The sequence below is a fragment of the Aegilops tauschii genome, chromosome 4, assembly GCF_002575655.3.
Source record: "Aegilops tauschii subsp. strangulata cultivar AL8/78 chromosome 4, Aet v6.0, whole genome shotgun sequence".
Classification (NCBI taxonomy): Eukaryota; Viridiplantae; Streptophyta; class Magnoliopsida; order Poales; family Poaceae; genus Aegilops; species Aegilops tauschii.
The window spans coordinates 26,134,074-26,150,301 of record NC_053038.3 but is presented as its reverse complement, the minus strand read 5'-3'; the positions used below and the strand labels follow the sequence as shown (position 1 = coordinate 26,150,301).

The 16,228-nt window shown below is 45.4% G+C and overlaps 1 protein-coding gene across 3 annotated transcripts; it reads right to left on the bottom strand.

The window, feature by feature from the left end:
* Window positions 1-9,237: 9,237 nt before the first annotated feature.
* LOC109741924 (uncharacterized) lies at window positions 9,238-14,787 on the bottom strand. 3 transcript variants are annotated; one of them, XM_020301013.4, is made up of 3 exons: window positions 14,461-14,785; window positions 14,222-14,373; window positions 9,238-9,573 (listed from the first exon to the last, which is right to left on the bottom strand). In XM_020301013.4, the coding sequence occupies exons 1-3, from the start codon at window positions 14,555-14,557 to the stop codon at window positions 9,493-9,495; spliced, it is 330 nt and encodes a 109-aa protein (XP_020156602.1). In that variant the 5' UTR covers window positions 14,558-14,785; the 3' UTR covers window positions 9,238-9,492. The 3 variants fall into 3 exon arrangements, with proteins under 3 accessions (XP_020156602.1, XP_020156603.1, XP_020156601.1); XM_020301014.4 differs by lacking the exon at window positions 9,238-9,573 and adding an exon at window positions 11,391-11,675 and having other exon boundaries at window positions 14,461-14,786; XM_020301012.4 differs by lacking the exon at window positions 9,238-9,573 and adding an exon at window positions 12,502-12,846 and having other exon boundaries at window positions 14,461-14,787.
* Window positions 14,788-16,228: the final 1,441 nt, after the last annotated feature.

Here is a 16,228-nt window from a genome sequence, read left to right as displayed (position 1 = left end):
GGCTGCTTGGTGACTTTCTCAGCCAGCTATGGAGTTGAAGACCGAGCGCGCTTCTGAGCTGGAGCATTCGAGGCCATAGCCTTACCGCGCCTGCCCGCGGGATCATGGTGCTGCTTGGATCGACGTTCGGAACGAGGCGGTGAGTCGACTACCTCCTCGTCGTCTGACTCGTCGCTCTCATCTTCATCATTGTCGTCTGGCGACTCCCATTCACCACTCTCCTCCGCGCTGTCCTTGCCCTCATGGTCCTGCTCCAGAGCTTGTTCACCATTGGGCATTGAGTACATCTCTGTGTAAATCTACAAGACAAGAAGTCGAGTGGAAATCAGTCGGATTAACAAATAGTCGGAAAACGTATCCAAATGCAATCGGTTATAGCAGTCGAACCTTGTCTGGCTGGTTGCTGTCGCTGAAAGGATCGACTCTCCTGGCGCCCCTGGGGTTGTCCTTGTTTCCGGTGATGCTCCTCAGCCACTGTTTTGGCCGGCACCTCCTCTGGATGAACCCGAGCGGTGTTGCCGGCTCCGGAGTACATCCACATGGAGTGGTCACGGACCTGGAGCGGTTGAATGCACCGACTGAGGAACACCTCCAGCATATCCATGCCGGTGACGCCTTGGTTGATCAGCTGGACCACCCTCTCGACCAGCATGCCTGTCTCCGCCTTCTCCGCGGCGGTCACTTTCAACGAAGAGGGGGTCTGAACACGATCGAAAGAAAAAGGGGGAAGTCCAGTCGACTGGCCTGGGGTCGCGATATCCTGGCAGTAGAACCAGGTCGACTGCCAGCCTCTGACCGACTCAGGAAGAGTCATCAAAGGGAAAGAACTCCTCTTCCTCTTTTGGATACCCAAACCCCCACACATCTGGATAACGTGGGTTTTCTCGTCATTCGAATTTGCTTTCTTCACCGTCTAGGATCGGATGGTGAAAATGTGCTTGAAAAGACCCCAGTGCGGTCGACACCCCAAGAAATTCTCGCACATGGACACGAATGCGGCAAGATATGTGATGGTGTTGGGAGTAAAATGATGGAGTTGGGCCCCGAAGAAATTTAGGAAACCCCGGAAAAAAGGATGCGGAGGAAGCGAGAAACCACGGTCGACATGGGTGGCGAGCAGAACGCACTCACCCGGCCGCGGCTGCGGCTCCGTCTCCCCCTCCGGCAACCGGGCAGCTTTGTGGACGATCAGCCCGGACTCGGCCAGCTCGTCCAAATCTTCCTACCGAATCGAAGATCGGATCCAGTCACCCTGGATCCAACCCGACGGCAGTCCCGACCGTGACGACGACCCCCGATTCGTCTTCTTGCCTTTCGCCGCCCCGCCGCCTTCTTCGCGCGTTCCAGCGCCACCGTCTTTTCCTTCACCATGGTGTCGGCGTGGCGGCGTCGAGAGTGGAGAAGCCGGATGCGGTGGAGGAACGGAGGAAGAAGAAGGAGAATGGACACGCACAGTGCAGACGCCTCGGCCTCGCCACTTTTAAAGGCCCACTTCCGAGTGGCTGACGCGTGGGCCCGCGCGATCGTATCAAATCCCCCAATAGTCGCGCGCGGGATACGTGGCGAAAAAGGTGGCGCGGAAATTGAAACGTTCCTGTTTATCGACCCCGCTTGCCACGGCGTGCTTCGCCCATCGCGCTTCCCCCGAAATTTCGAATCCCGTGAAATCCGGGATCCGCCGTAACCAATCGCGCCAAAGATTTCGCGTCAAAAACAACACTCTACGGGTGACGTTATAAATCCAATCGGCAATTTCTGAATCGATCAAGGCGACTGAAACGAAGCCGAAGTTCCAACATTGACCTCCGTTCAGAGATGAATAGTTGAGAAACACAAGAGTCGGAGCAAGATCAACTTCAACCTTCTTTTCACTCGGACCTCAATCCATTCGGGGGCTAATGATGATGACATAGACCTGGGGTAGGGTAATAGGCCTGACCTATACGTCCTATCCAAGGTCACTATCCTAGAAGCAAAGAAGCTCAAGAGACAACAGGGAGGGCCCAACAAAGGTGTCGAGTGCAATCCACTCGACCTACCAGTCACTCGGAGATCCCTCCTTCCTTGGGTCACTCGCCACTCGACCATTCGACCATGCAAGAATCCATTCGACTTGTTTGAAGACCAGGAGTCATCCAGAAACAGCAACGAGCAAGCGTTCACTCTGTAGTCTTTAAGGCCATTAAGGCATTTAAGGCTGGCGTTACCAATAACGCCTCCTCTTTATGTACACTGAACTCTTGGTAACGGAGGATGGTCGGTGTCCTGACGCACTCTATATAAGCCACGCTCCTCCTCTGGCACAAGGGTTCGCACCCCCTGTAACACACACATGCATAATCCAGTCGACCGCCTCCGGGCACCGAGACGTAGGGCTATTACTTCCTCCGCGAAGGGCCTGAACTTGTAAAACTCGTGTTTACAGCTTCGCCATAGCTAGGATCTTGCCTCCTCATACCTACCCCCATTCTACTGTCAGTCTTAGATCCACGATAGCCCCCGTCCACCGTTTACACCTCCGGTCATATTTTCATAGTTCTTAGGTGTATCCCTGCGAAGATCACTTCACCATCACCGTCACCACGCTGTCGTGCTATCGTAACTCATCCACTACCTCGCCGTCTTGCTGGATCAAGAAGGCGCGGACGTCACCAAGCTGAACGTGTGCTGAACGCGGAGGTGTCCTACGTTCGGTACTCGATCGGTTGGATCATGAAGAAAGTCCGACTACATCAACCGCATTGTGAAACACTTCCGCTTATGGCCGGTCTACGAGGGTACGTAGACACACTCTCCCCCCTCATTGCTATGCATCTCCATGGATAGATCATTGCGTGTGCGTAGATTTTTGTTTTGTTTTCCATGCAATGTTTCCCAACAGCTGACACCTTCGAAGATACCTGTAGAGCACCTTTATGATCACCCAATTACGAAGTAACGTTTGATAGCACACAAGGCATTCCTATGGTATCCGGGAGTTGCATGATCTCATCATCTTAGGAATAGATACTTGACATGAAGAAAGTTGTAGCAAAAAACTAAAGTGATATGATCATATGCTAAGCTTACGGTTGGGTCTTGTCCATCACATCATTATCTAATGATGTGATCCCGTTATCAAATGACAACTCATGTCCCTAGTTAGGAAACCTTAACCATCTTTGATCAACGAGCTAGTCTAGTAAAGGCTTACTAGGGACATGGTGCAGTTTATGTATTCATACATGTATTTAAGTTTCCGATCAATACAATTCTAGCATGAATAATAAACATTTATCATGAATGGGAGATATGATAATAGCCATTTTATTATTGCCTCTAGGGCATATTTCCAGCAGATGGGTGACTTCCCGAGCACAGACTAATATCATTTTTATCCCAACACCAATACATGGTTGTAAGCATTACGACCTCATCCCATACCTTCTTTTTATTGTAAGTGTCTAATATTTGCTTGTTGATCCGGTCAAAAGCTGGATTTGACACTTTAGCAAAAGCTTGCTAGAGACCATCGCTTCAAGGGAATCTTCCTCTCATGGGTTCGATAACCCAAGGTCACCTCTGGAGAAATAGGTGCGGGATACTCTTTTTAGTTCTAATACCGGATCAACAAAAAGGAGATATCAGAGCCCCACTTCGGGATGTGTCTAAAGACCTTTGGTATTAAATGGAAGTCTAGCGGCTCCGAGCTCGCGGAGTGGGGGGGGCAAAACCATCAAAGAGTGGCAGCGTGATAATATGATCATAAACCCACAATTCATCGGATCCCAACAAACACACTGCAAAAGAAGATTACATCAAATTGAGCTTCAAAGAGAACGTGGTATTGAAGATCGAAGAGCGAGAAGAAGCCATCTAGCTAATCACTATGGACCCGTGGGTATGTGGTAAACTACTCTCACATCATCAGAGGTGCGGCAAAGTTGATGTAGAAGGCCTCCGTGATCGACCCCCCTCCGGCAGAGTACCGAAAAAGGCCTCCAGATGTGATCGCGGAAGAATAGAGACTTGCGTCGGTGAAAAAAATATTTCGGGTGGCTCTCTGTTGGTTTTGGGATTTATGAGAATTTATAGGCTTGGAATTAGGCCAAACAGAGCTGCATGGGGTCCACAAGCTCATGTGGCGCCCCCTAGGGGCACACCGTGTGAGCTTGTGACTCTCCCGTAGATCTTCTGCCCCCCAAGCTTCTAGGGTCCCTTCTCGTCCAGAAAAAATCACCATAAAGTTCCATCGTGTTTGGACTTCGTTTGGTATTGATTTTCTAAAAAACAAAAAACATGCATAAAACAGGAACTGGCACTTGGCCCTGAGTTAATAGGTTAGTTACAAAAAAGATATAAAATTGCATATAAAGTATCTAAGATTGATAATATAATAGCATGAAACAATCAAAAATTATAGATACGTTGGAGACCTATCAGGAGGTCGTGTATTCTAGCCACCACCGAGGCACTTGCGTGCATGCACAGCCAAACAACGGGGATCAGGGCGCGAGCGCAGGACAAGTAGCTCCTTGCATTCTGTCTCAATTACTTTTTGTCTATCATGCCTACTTTCTTATTAAAGTCCCGGTCCTAATGTATGCTCAACTGTCTTTTCATCCTATTTTTCAACTTTAATAAACTTCAGGAATCTTATAGATAAGTACCACCCTCTGTCAAGATGAGGAAGATCAACTTTTCTTGCTTGAAGAAAATTAATTTGCCAACTAAAATAAGAATATTTGACATGACTCCAGGAAAAGAAACCCGACCCACAAAAATAATTATGCTCTCATCCGAAGAAGACAACGATGGCAAAGAATGCAGATCAAAGCAAGTCATCCAAAATACTTACAAAGTACAACCAAATCCCCAAAACTCTTCTTCTCATCGAGGTCTATAAAGCTAGAATTTGGCCAAGAATGAGCATAAAGGGACCTCTTTGCAACTGGCTCGACCTCAATGCCACCACCACTCCTTCTCTTACTTCAGATTATAAAACAACACACATATGCAGAGGCTCAACAACGGACGCGGCATACTGTCGCGCCTTCCGCCTCCTAGTTCTTCATAAATTGGCTCAAACATGGGGGAGAAGGGCATCGACCCTCTTAGCTCAATATCCCATCCTCTTCTAGTATGTTCGTATATTCGTGGTGTAAACATTTTTTATATCTATTAGACCGCCCTGGCCTGAAATCCTGGCTACACCACTAAGGTACGTGTTTTACGGTAGCATCACTCCCATGAGATTCTTGAATACGACGAGGTAGGCCCAAAGTGCGCCGTTCAACTTGGTAGGCCAATTATTCCTTGCCTCTGCATCTTTTGCAGGACCATCTTGATATCCCGGTTGCACGACCTTGGGACGTGTTTGGTTATCTGCGTTGTTTCTTGCCTTTGCATGTATGTCTCGGTTGGGTCTGGTTGAGGTAAATTAGGCCAAAAACCATCATCTATCCATCGTTTGGTTGCCTGCATGTAGCATGGTTGCATTAGGGAAGCAATTTTTACTGGTGTTTGGTTGCTTTTATTGCACTGGGTAGACAAACTGCACGTTGTTTGGTCACGAATGACATAAGGTACGATCATCTCTTCTCACTAGTGGTGACCTTACCACAACTGCAGCAACAACATTTTGCCTTGTGTAGTGCTTTCTACCCATGTATGTTGTTGATTGTGACCTCGGTACTCTAGCAGTCACATGAGTACTCTCTATTGCCCCAATGCAATCCCAAAAATGGCATGACAAGATAGTGTTATGGTTGTACCAAAACAATACAAGCATGTGAAGGCATGAACTACGAGTGTTGCTCACCTCTAATTATGACCTACAACATGGAGGAACATGAAAGCTTGCTCTTCCACACTAGTGTGCATGTTATCTTCTAGCAGCCCCCTGCTTCTAAACGTTTGCACACAAGACTGGTGAAAGGTGCTCTTTTCGTTTGAAGCATACACAGAGAATTTGTGTCGTTGTAGTTGTAGGTGTAGGTGTAGTTCATGTTCGTTATTCTCTCCTGACTCCGGATTAACATTGGACAATAACGGATGACAAGCTCACTCCGACAAACAACTCTCTTGTGGACCAACATAATCGAGGCCTAAATCATAACTATCAGTGTTGCTACCTGAACTACCAGCTTCATCGGTTCGTCCATAACCTAGGCGACATCAATGGTGCGGTCAGCAATGGCGCAACCGATCTTACACCTTACTTCACGTCCTAACAAACAACGTAACGAGGATGTCCAAACGGAGTCCAAGAAGAAGGCGAGAAGCGGCTCCTGCTGCCGGAGAGTGATGTTGCTGTTGTCGCCGATTTCCTTCTCCCGCCATCTCCGCCCAGATTGCTCCTGCACAGCGGCGTACGCCGTGCCCACTTTTGCGCCCGACTCATTCTGGCTCGCTGAAAACAGAGTATTCTAGCGTTATTACCAATGAGCTAGGCTCAGGGTTGTTTTAAGGTTCGTGTCCAATGCGAGCCAGGACCGATTGGGATGTACGCATGCAACTAAACGCGTCCCTTGAGACTTTTTTAGGGGAGCGAGAGACAGAATGTAAACAATTGAGTGAGGCAAATTTGTTGTTCTCCGCCGGTGGATACTTTACTGTCGACCTCTTCAAGATGCATACTTGAATCCAAGTCACGAAATTTATGTCAAAGAGAAAAAAAATCCTAGGTTGAGTTATACAGCCTCTTCACTTCCATCGATAATTAATAAACCTGTGATATTTTTGCAGGCAGTGTGTGTAGTAGGGGATGTACCGAAAGTCCTAATCTCAACTCGAGGTCAAATGCTCTTTGCATGAACAGTAAAAAATGAACATTTTTTTGCAAATATTAAGAAATGTTTCGAGTCCTTGCAAATTTTAATCATCATATCACATTTTTTGAAGTCGTGGCAAAAAAGATAAAATCAGTGCTTCAAAATGCTTTCGAAAGTAGTATCTTTGGAGTATCAATGTTTTGTTTTTGTCATGACTTCCACAAATGTGATTATATGATGAAAATTTGCAAACGCTGGAAACATTTCTTAATGTTTGCCAAAAAATGGATTTTTTTCCTTTTTCATTTCTTTTTTTGATTTTACTGTTCAACCGGATTCATTTGAGCCCGAGGTAAGAAACTCCATGTCCGGGATGTCGTACGTCCAAACGGAAACAAAGAGACCAGTAGATGGTGCATGGTAGGTCGGGTGGAGCAGGACTACGGAACAGTGGCTGGCACGACAGCCAAGCCCCACCGACCGTTTTCTCCCATCGGCACGGACCAGCACGGCTAGCTGCCTGCAACGATCCGCGGCCACCTAGATGCTTTTTGAAATTCCTTTTCGATTAGCTGCTCAACAGGTCGCCAGTTTGGCAATTTCTATTATCCAGGTACGTCCCTCTTTTTTTTTCCTTTTTTATTAGAACGTACGTCCCTCTCAGAGTGCCGTATCCACCACCGATGATGGCTCAAAGACGTACACGTGGTAACAGTCGAATCGGATGCTTTGTTAATGCAACGTCCAAATCAACAGGCCATGTGAACGTGGCTCCGGGACATAAACAGGTTACCCGAGTGCTTCCTTTTCTGAACAAAAAAGAGAGAGAGAGATGGTTATCTTTAATATAAGAAGGAAAAAGTGTAATAGACCCACATGGGATAGAAGGTTGGCTATTTTATTTTATTTTGAAGATATATAAGAGGTTGGCTAGCAGCTGGCAGTTTGATTGTGGAGCAGCAACCGCCGGTTTCGGACAGCTGAACTAGCAGGGCGCCTCTGCGACCGACGATATGATATGATACGGATCGATGCGAGAAACGGCACGAAAAGCTTCTCGGTGAACTGGAAACGGTAGGAACCGACGATCATGTACGTAGGTACTAGTACTATATGTTGGCATGAGAAGGTTCGGCAGCCAGAAAGGCGTTCGACATTATGTCACTCCAACTCTAGTCAAATTGGGGAGAATCAAACCAAACACCCATTTTCTCTTCCTTTTCTTCTTTCCCGTACGTGAACACCGTAGAGCACCACTAGATGCATTTCGTTTGAGCAAGGAGGCAATCTCACTTTTCATTTCTCTGCTTGTACATCTAGGAAGCTTCGGATACAAGCCATCCTGACCTTATTTTTATTATTAATTGTTGCTACCTAGACTTAGAATCTAGGCTAATGATTATTTTCCTATGAAATATGAAAGATAGGAAGAATTCCTCCATAAGAATATAATTATGTTCCTACAAACCAAATGGCACTAAAGAATATATTTTTTCTATAGAAATCCAATCCTATGAAATTTCTATAAAATTCCTCCAAATCAAAGTAGGCCTAAATATCTTCCTAGAAAAGCGACTCCCATATACTAATTTTAAATGTACGAAAGCAAACACTACAAATTACCTCCTTCCACAAGCTAAGGCCTCCTTTGATTTGGAGGAATTTTATACGAATTTCATAGGATTGGGTTTTTATAGAAAAAATTCCTTTAGTGCCTTTGGTTTGTAGGAATAGAATCCTATTCTTATGGAGGAATTCTTCCTACCCTTAATATTTTATAGGAAAATAAATATTAGCCTAGACTTCAATGGGAAAAAAATCCAATGATGTGAATCAAAAGACATCTCTTTTCCTATTTCCATACATAGAACTTGAGATGCATATCGTTTTATTTCCTATGACTTTCCTATTCCTATGATTTTTCTACCCTATGAACCAAAGGACTTGAAGTATTATCTGGTAGTACACTATATACAGTATATGCGTTTGTGGGTATACTACCAAAATGCACCCTAGAAGTATATGTGCTATGACTTGGATGCATCAACTTGATCCGCAATAGAGGCCCATACTGTGCGGCAAGTGTGAATTTGTGATTTGTACCCTTTTCTCATGCATTTTGAAACTGGGATGTAGGCAATGGAAGAATTTAAGCTTAACAAAAGTATTCCTTGTCTGTTATAGCACATGTTACCATATCTATATCTCTCATCAGGTCCTGACAGTTGGTTGACTTCTTTCGATGTGTTCTGAGGTATGAGGCGGGCTCTTTACCTCTTTCGATTTGCTCCAGGGCATGAGGCTGGCTCTTCATCTTTTGATCTGTTCTAGGACATGAAACAGTTTATTAAACCATAGACGGACGATGAAGGATTACAAGCCTGCGCTGCATTGTGTGTGTTATTGCAGTCTTCAAAGCCTGGTAGTACCACACAAGTGTGATTGCATGTACGTGCAATTTTCAACCCCTGCGCGTTGTACAATGTTAGGAAGACCACAGCTGTTTAGTCCAGTAGAGTGATGATGGTTCCTGCAACAAAGCAAATTTCTAGACACTCGCCCAAACCTAACTAAGAGAAATACTGAGTAGCATCAACAGGGCCAGTTATAGGTTGGATTTGAAGAACATTCGGATTGCGGCATCCAAATTACAACACAGTTATTCAATGTCCAGAACATGCTTCAGCCAAATAACAGCACATAGTTCCCCCTAGTCGACACTTCAAAAACAAACCAACTTTTATTGCACCTTCCTGGCTTCTGCCGGGGGCTTCCAAAGACCAAGACGGTACTTGTGAGCGAAACTCAAAATCAACTTTCTCTGCATCAGGCAAAGCAACGAAATTAGTAATTTAATTCAAACAATAATTTCATCATAAATTAACCACATGAAAATGAAACGAAATTAAACAAAGGAAACATATCAGGTAAGGATTCTACCAGTTGAACTCACAGTAAATGATAATGATGGCAATTAGCAGTTAGTAAGCTATGGACCATCTTTATAGTTTGCGTGGGCTGAAATGCTTCTAGCACACATATGCTCGTTTAGCTGATGTTCTTTAGAACACTGCTCGCAGTATTATACTAGCAACTAGAACGTCGGAAAAATGTTTGTGATGTATAGTAAGAACTTAAAAATGTTAACCACACATTTCCAAGCTAACTACTTCCTAGGAAACAACATAATCGGCTAAATAACACTCCATGCATGCCAGTATGCTAGTCAATAACTGACAGAAGGAATTACTTCAAATGCATTCAGAAATTACAAAAACTGTACTTCTATCAAATTTTGCAGCCTATTGAACTCTCCAAGTTCAAATCAAATTTGCCAGCCTCCTCCTTCGCCAGACTGCCACAGCACCGATGCATGCCTTCGCCAGCCCACCATATGCACAACAGATACTTTGTGGGTGTCAAGTCCTCCAACCACGCGTTCACTGACGTCTAACCTTAGTCCATCGGTGCTGCTGCTTCATGTTGACTGTAGTAGGTGAAGCAAACAAGTACAAACATGCTACCTGGAATGTTAGTGCACTGGAATCTCCCTTCCTGGTTATCGGTTTTACCTACAAATTCCATCCTACTCCCTCCGTTCCTAAATATTTGTCTTTCTAGATATTTCAACAAATGACTACATACGGAGCAAAATGAGTGAATCTACACTCAAAAATATGTCTATATACATCCGTATGTGGTAGTCCATTTGAAATCTCTAGAAAGACTTATATTTAGGAACGGAGGGAGTATATCAGATTATCAGGGGGCATGTTCGATAAATCTGCTGGAACTTGGTAGTGTTCTCTGTATTGGCCTGAATAACTCATGTGTTAAAACAGTATCTGTTGTACTCTGGTGATTCCGGCAGCAACATTACTGTAAGCATTATATAAACTATGATTTTTGTTAGAAGTGGAGAAATGAAACCCAATGAAGTGATCCTGTAATTTTATCAGTCCACGGTACACCTATACTATGTTTGTCAGTTATAACTCTGTTCCTATTAGTCCGCGTGATGACAATGTTAGTACAGTCATTAAACTGTGTGCCCAAATCAAAACTATGCTCTCTTCTGAAGTTTATAAACAAGATCATAGCTATAATCATAGTTTCAAAACTGAACCAGACTGCTGGTCGGACCGGAAAAAACAGGAACTGGCCGCACGCACGTTTTCTTAAGCTCTATGGACCGCCCTGCCAACGAACCGGAAAGAACTAAACAGTTTTCACACAAACTGGGAAAAAAACCAAAGCCAGTGGCAGGCGCATGAAACCCTGTGAAATAGAAAGATAACATGCAGCTGCAGGGGATCGAACCATGGTTGGCAGGAAAACGGGTTAAAGACCTGAATTTGGCCCAACAACCATCTCACCTTGCTTGCTTTCATATTATATTGTGGTTTTCCTGATCTGAAGTTGCTGGAAAAGGACCTCTGTGATCGGTTGATCATTAGTCATTTTTTAAGGTAAGTAGGCAGGGGTATCTTGATCAACACCGAACTTCAATTCCACCCAGCTCAGACTCTATGCAGCAGTGGGGAAGACCTGTTTATACTTTTTCTGAGAATTCCATTTCGTCCTGCCGCACCCAAATTCTTTCCCAGCAGTTGAAAAATAGGCAAGCACTCAAGCATGAGCTGAAATACCGGGTCCTCGCATAGTAAAATTAGTATGACAGGCCGATAGATCCAGGGTCCCCAAGTCAAAATTCTTTCCAATCAAATACAAGTTCAAAACTGAGTTTTCCGGGGCTACCGATTCGTAGTTCTTGAATCTATCGAGTTCCTCCGGATTAGGAGGCTTTACATGCAAAGCCGACAGCACGGTAACATTAAGCTTCTCTCTTATTTATATAATTTGTGCTACTTCCACATGAAGTGAAAGGAACTTAGTTCAGAAGAGCCTTCCTACATTTGTGCACTGCAAAAAGCTATCACACCAGATGGTGCAAAGACACTCGACAAAAGACGAGCAACAACCCATGGCAGCCTCCATGGCTGTTGCCTCTGCGCCATCTTGCACTCGGTCCTCCAGCCTGATCCAAGGATGACGGAACCTGGGGCGGGATCAAAATGATAGGAACTCCAACTGGTGGAGCAGGCAGAGCGGGGGGGGGGGGGCATCTGCAGGTTGAGCCTGATCCCCCGCTGGATCTGCCAGAACCGGTTGTGCATCTGCGCGTTGAGTCTCTACAGGATTTGATAAACTTTCTCCCTGTCAACTAATAAAACATTTTCAAAGCGGAATCCATGGGTAGACATAAGTCAATGAAAACGAAAATGCAATTCATTGGGGAACGGGTTACATGATGAATCATCCCCCTATTAAGAAACCAAAGTAATAATAAGCATACAAAAAACAGAAGGAGAAGGAAAGGCAATCCTAGGTCGATGGGAAAATGAAAAAAGCATTTCCCAAATAAAAGATGGGACTTTTTATCGAAGGTTGGAAAGTTCCATTCGTATTCGACACATTCTTCCTCAATTCTTCCATTTCCGACGTCGAGAAGCTGCCTTCGAAGGTTCGGATCGACGTCGGAAATGGAAGCGTTGACAAAGAATGTGTTGAATACGAATAAACTTTCCAACCTTCAATAAAAGGTCCCATCCTTTTTTCGGGAAATTCTTTTTCATTGTCCCATCGGCCTAGAATTGCCTTTCCTTCTCCTTTTGATTTTCGTATCATTATTATTACTTTGGTTTCTTAATAGGGGGATAATTCATCGTCTAAAACGTTCCCACAACGAATTGTATTTTCTTGTTCGTTGTTTTTTGTTTACCCATGGATTTCTTTTTGAAACTGTTTTATTACATGACAGAGAGAAAGTTTTACCAAATCCTGCACAGGGTCAGGCTTAACCCGCAGACACACCACCAATTCTGCCAGATCAAGCAGAGGATCAGACTCAACCCCAGGATGCGCCCCCCACTATGCGTGTTCCACGAGTTGAAGTCCCTGCCATTTTGAACCCGCCTCTTGTTCAGTCATCCATGGATCCAGGCAGAAGGCCAAAGGATCGAGTGCAAGATGGTGCAGAGGCAGCAGCCATGGGGTCTGCCAAGGGCAATTGCTCGTCTTTTGTCGATTGTCTCTGCACAATGTGGTGTGATAGCTTTTAGCAGGGCACAAATGTAGAAAGGCTCTTTTGAATAGCGTCCCTTTCACTTCATGTGAAAGTAGCACAAATTATATAAATAAGAATAAGAAAGAGAAGCTTAATGTTACCATGTTATTGGTTTTGTATGTAAAGCCTCCTGATTCGGAGAAACTAAATAGATTCAAAAACTATGAATCGTAGCCCCGAAAAAATCAATTTTGAACTTGTACTTGATTGGAAAGAATTTTGACCTGGGGACCCTAGATTTATCGGCATAAATCGGCCTAAATATTTATGGTACTTCTGAGTAAGCCCGTTCCCTAAATATTTTAGAAAGCGGAGAAGACAAAAAAATTCAGTAATCTTCTCCCTTTGGTAGGAGCAAAAGAACCGTGAGTTGCAGCGGGAGAAAAAATTCCACACGCCCCTAATCCAATAACAATGACTCAAGACCCCAATAGGTTCACATCTTTTATTTTAACATGGCATTAGCAAAAGAACGTGCTTGTTGCAACAGGAGAGGAAAAATACCAAACACCCCTTGTAAGCTGTGGTTGTACGAGAGATAGATTGGGATCGCACGCCTCAAAGGGCTGCAGTGCTTCTCTTTATATATCACAAAGGATTAGTACAAATACAAGGTATGTACGGTATGTTAAAATCCTAAGACGTATACAACATGGATTCTAACACCCTCCCTCAATCTTAACCGGTGTCAAGAAGGTTGAGATTGCGTCGACAGACTTCAAGCAAGGAAAGTGGCAGCGGCTTGGTAAAGATGTCAACAAGTTGATCTTTAGACGAGATGAACTTGATCTGTAGTAGAGCTGGGATGTTTCTATTAGATGTCTGATTTAGTAAATGCTAAGTATCTAAAGCTGAATATGATATTCAGATTAATTTCGTTTAGTTTACTTATGCATTTCCTTCAATTATTATGTTTCTGTAGGGTCATGTTTGAATCAATCATTTTCCAGGATATGCAGCCCTATTAAACATCTTAATTGGTTCTTCCAGGATATGCAGTCCTATACCTAAAACATTGGGAAAATCGAGAGGTTTTGAACAAATACACCCCGTATATACCGCAGCTTTTTAAATTTTCTTGCTTTTTTCATCCCAGACTTTCTGAAATTCCTTCATCAAGATGGATGGACGCAGCAACAGGCGTCTTTGTGTTCTAGTACACACAAACTAACCAAATGACTCTTTTCCAAGCATCACAACATTGGAGAACAAAACCTAACCAGACTCTACATTTACACAACGAAATACCCGAAAACATAGCCAGAAACCACATCAAGCCTTCAGCGGAACTACAAAGAAATAACTAAATCAAAGGAATGTCTGGAACAGGGAGGGCACGTACATGCTTGCAGGGGACGCCGAGCTTCTTGAGCCGGAGCGTGCGGGTCTCGAGCAGCCTCTGGAGATCGCCGCCTACAGCCTCCTCCAACTTGGCGGCGTGCGTCTCCACCCCCTTCCCGACGCCGTTCAAGAACTCCACCACGCCCACCTTGGCTGCGCAAAGGAATTCCTAATCCATTTCACCACAACGAACGGCGGAAGAACCGCGGAGTTCACGGATCAGGAGGAAAGTGACTGTACCTTGGTAGGGCTGGGCGTAGAAGGATCTCGCCGGAGCTCCGGCGCCGGGGTGGAGGAGGAGGAGGCGGCGCACATGGCATGCGCACGCCAAGGCCATGGCCCCCCGGGACGCCACGCGCGGGAGGGAGACGCCGGCCTGGACGATGCCACGCACGCAGGGAGACGTCGGCCTAGGCGGCTTCACGCACACAGGAGGGAGGCGCTGTCAACGCAGGGGAGGCGGCGGCCGTCCAGTTGAGTCACTGCCGGAGCAGAGGGGCGGTGGTACCGCGCGGAGGAGAGACGTGGTGGGATGGGGAGCGCCGCCGCACGCGAAGACGGGAAGAGGAGGATGGCTATAGGGTTAATCGGTGGGCCTTCCAGTCGCACAGAGAAAGCCCACGGATGCCTCACAGTCCAGCGAAAATGCAATTCTAGGGCCGGGCCGGGCTAATTTCGGGCGGTAAAATGAAGCCCAAGCCCTCCTATATCTGTTTTATGCTGCAAACAAAGAGCCTGGCCCAAGACGCTAACTCGCACAGGTCTGGGATTTTTGGTTGGGCTTGGGTTGGGCAGCCCATGCCTAGGTTTAGCAATTGAGGGTGATTGCGAAATCACTAGTTGAGGAGTACTCGTTGCAAAGATCACTCCCACTCTTTAGGTTACGACAAATGGCGCACATGCAGCGAGCCACTTGTCGCAACCTGGGAGTTTTTCCTTTTTTCGTAGATTTGTTTATTCAAAACGTTTTATCTCTCAAACCGTGCGTCCAAATCTCAAACCGCTTTCACTGTTGGATTCCTCGCATCGAGATCTTCAAAACTAGATCCCATGTTGATAGGTTTGGACGAATTTTTGTTCACGAAAAAAACAGACGAAAAAACCGAACCGGGAGTACGGGTTTTTTCCTTTCCGAAAGAGGCACGCCTGTGCCTCTCGCGGAAGCAAAACCGTGACTCTCGCGCAAGGAAAAACAAGAAAACGCGTTTTTTTTTCATTTCCGAGGAGGCACGGCCGTGACTCTCGCGAAAGCACAATCGTGCCTCTCGCGGAAGCAAAACCGTGACTCCCGTGAAAGGAAAAAAATAGAAAACACATTTTTTTTCGTTTCCGAGAGGCACGGCTGTGACTCTCGCGAAAGCACACCCGTGCCTCTCACGGAAGCAAAACCGTGACTCTCGCGAAAGGAAAAAACAGAAAACATGTTTTTTTCCGTTTTCGAGTGGCACGGTCATGACTCTCACGAAAGCAAAACCGTGCCTCTCACGAAAGCAAAATCGTGATTCTCGTGAAAAAACGTGTTTTTTCGCGTAATTTTTTTTTTGAAAAGTTAAGAAAGACCGGTGAAAAACCAAACCGTCAAAAGAACCGTTTAAAAAGTCAAAAACGCGTGCGGAAAAATAAAAATAAAACAAAATCTGAAGGGAGCGTAAAAAGCGCGACACGTGGGGAATGGCTGAGGGCGCTGATCGTTGTGAGGCTCCCGAAGAAGCGCTCGTTAACTAGTTGCTCTCGGGTGACTGAGGCTAGAAAGAGTCTACTCGAAGGCTAGGCCCCAACTCCTATTTGGCGCCCTCGACTTCAATTAAAGGGTATCCCACAAACCGGCGCACCTCTCATATTGGCCTCGGATCATTTACCTTTTTTCTTTTAAACTTTAAAAAGTGTGCGCACTGCAAGATTCGCAGTCCAAACCTCTGGTTTAGTTACAAACCGGAGTAACCACTAGGACAGCTCACCTGCTGTGCCTAGTTACTTCTTTTCTTCTTCTTTTTTTGTGTCAAACCGG

What these genes read in the sequence shown, in the direction of transcription:
- LOC109741924 (XM_020301012.4), bottom strand. Translation starts at nt 14,557, where the DNA reads ATGGCCTTGGCGTGCGCATGCCATGTGCGCCGCCTCCTCCTCCTCCAC. An exon ending in CTACGCCCAGCCCTACCAAG is followed by an intron (nt 14,374 to 14,460) that starts GTACAGTCACTT and finishes TCCTTTGCGCAG; the next exon opens with CCAAGGTGGGCGTGGTGGAG. An exon ending in TCGGCGTCCCCTGCAAGCAT is followed by an intron (nt 12,847 to 14,221) that starts GTACGTGCCCTC and finishes CACATTGTGCAG; the next exon opens with AGACAATCGACAAAAGACGA.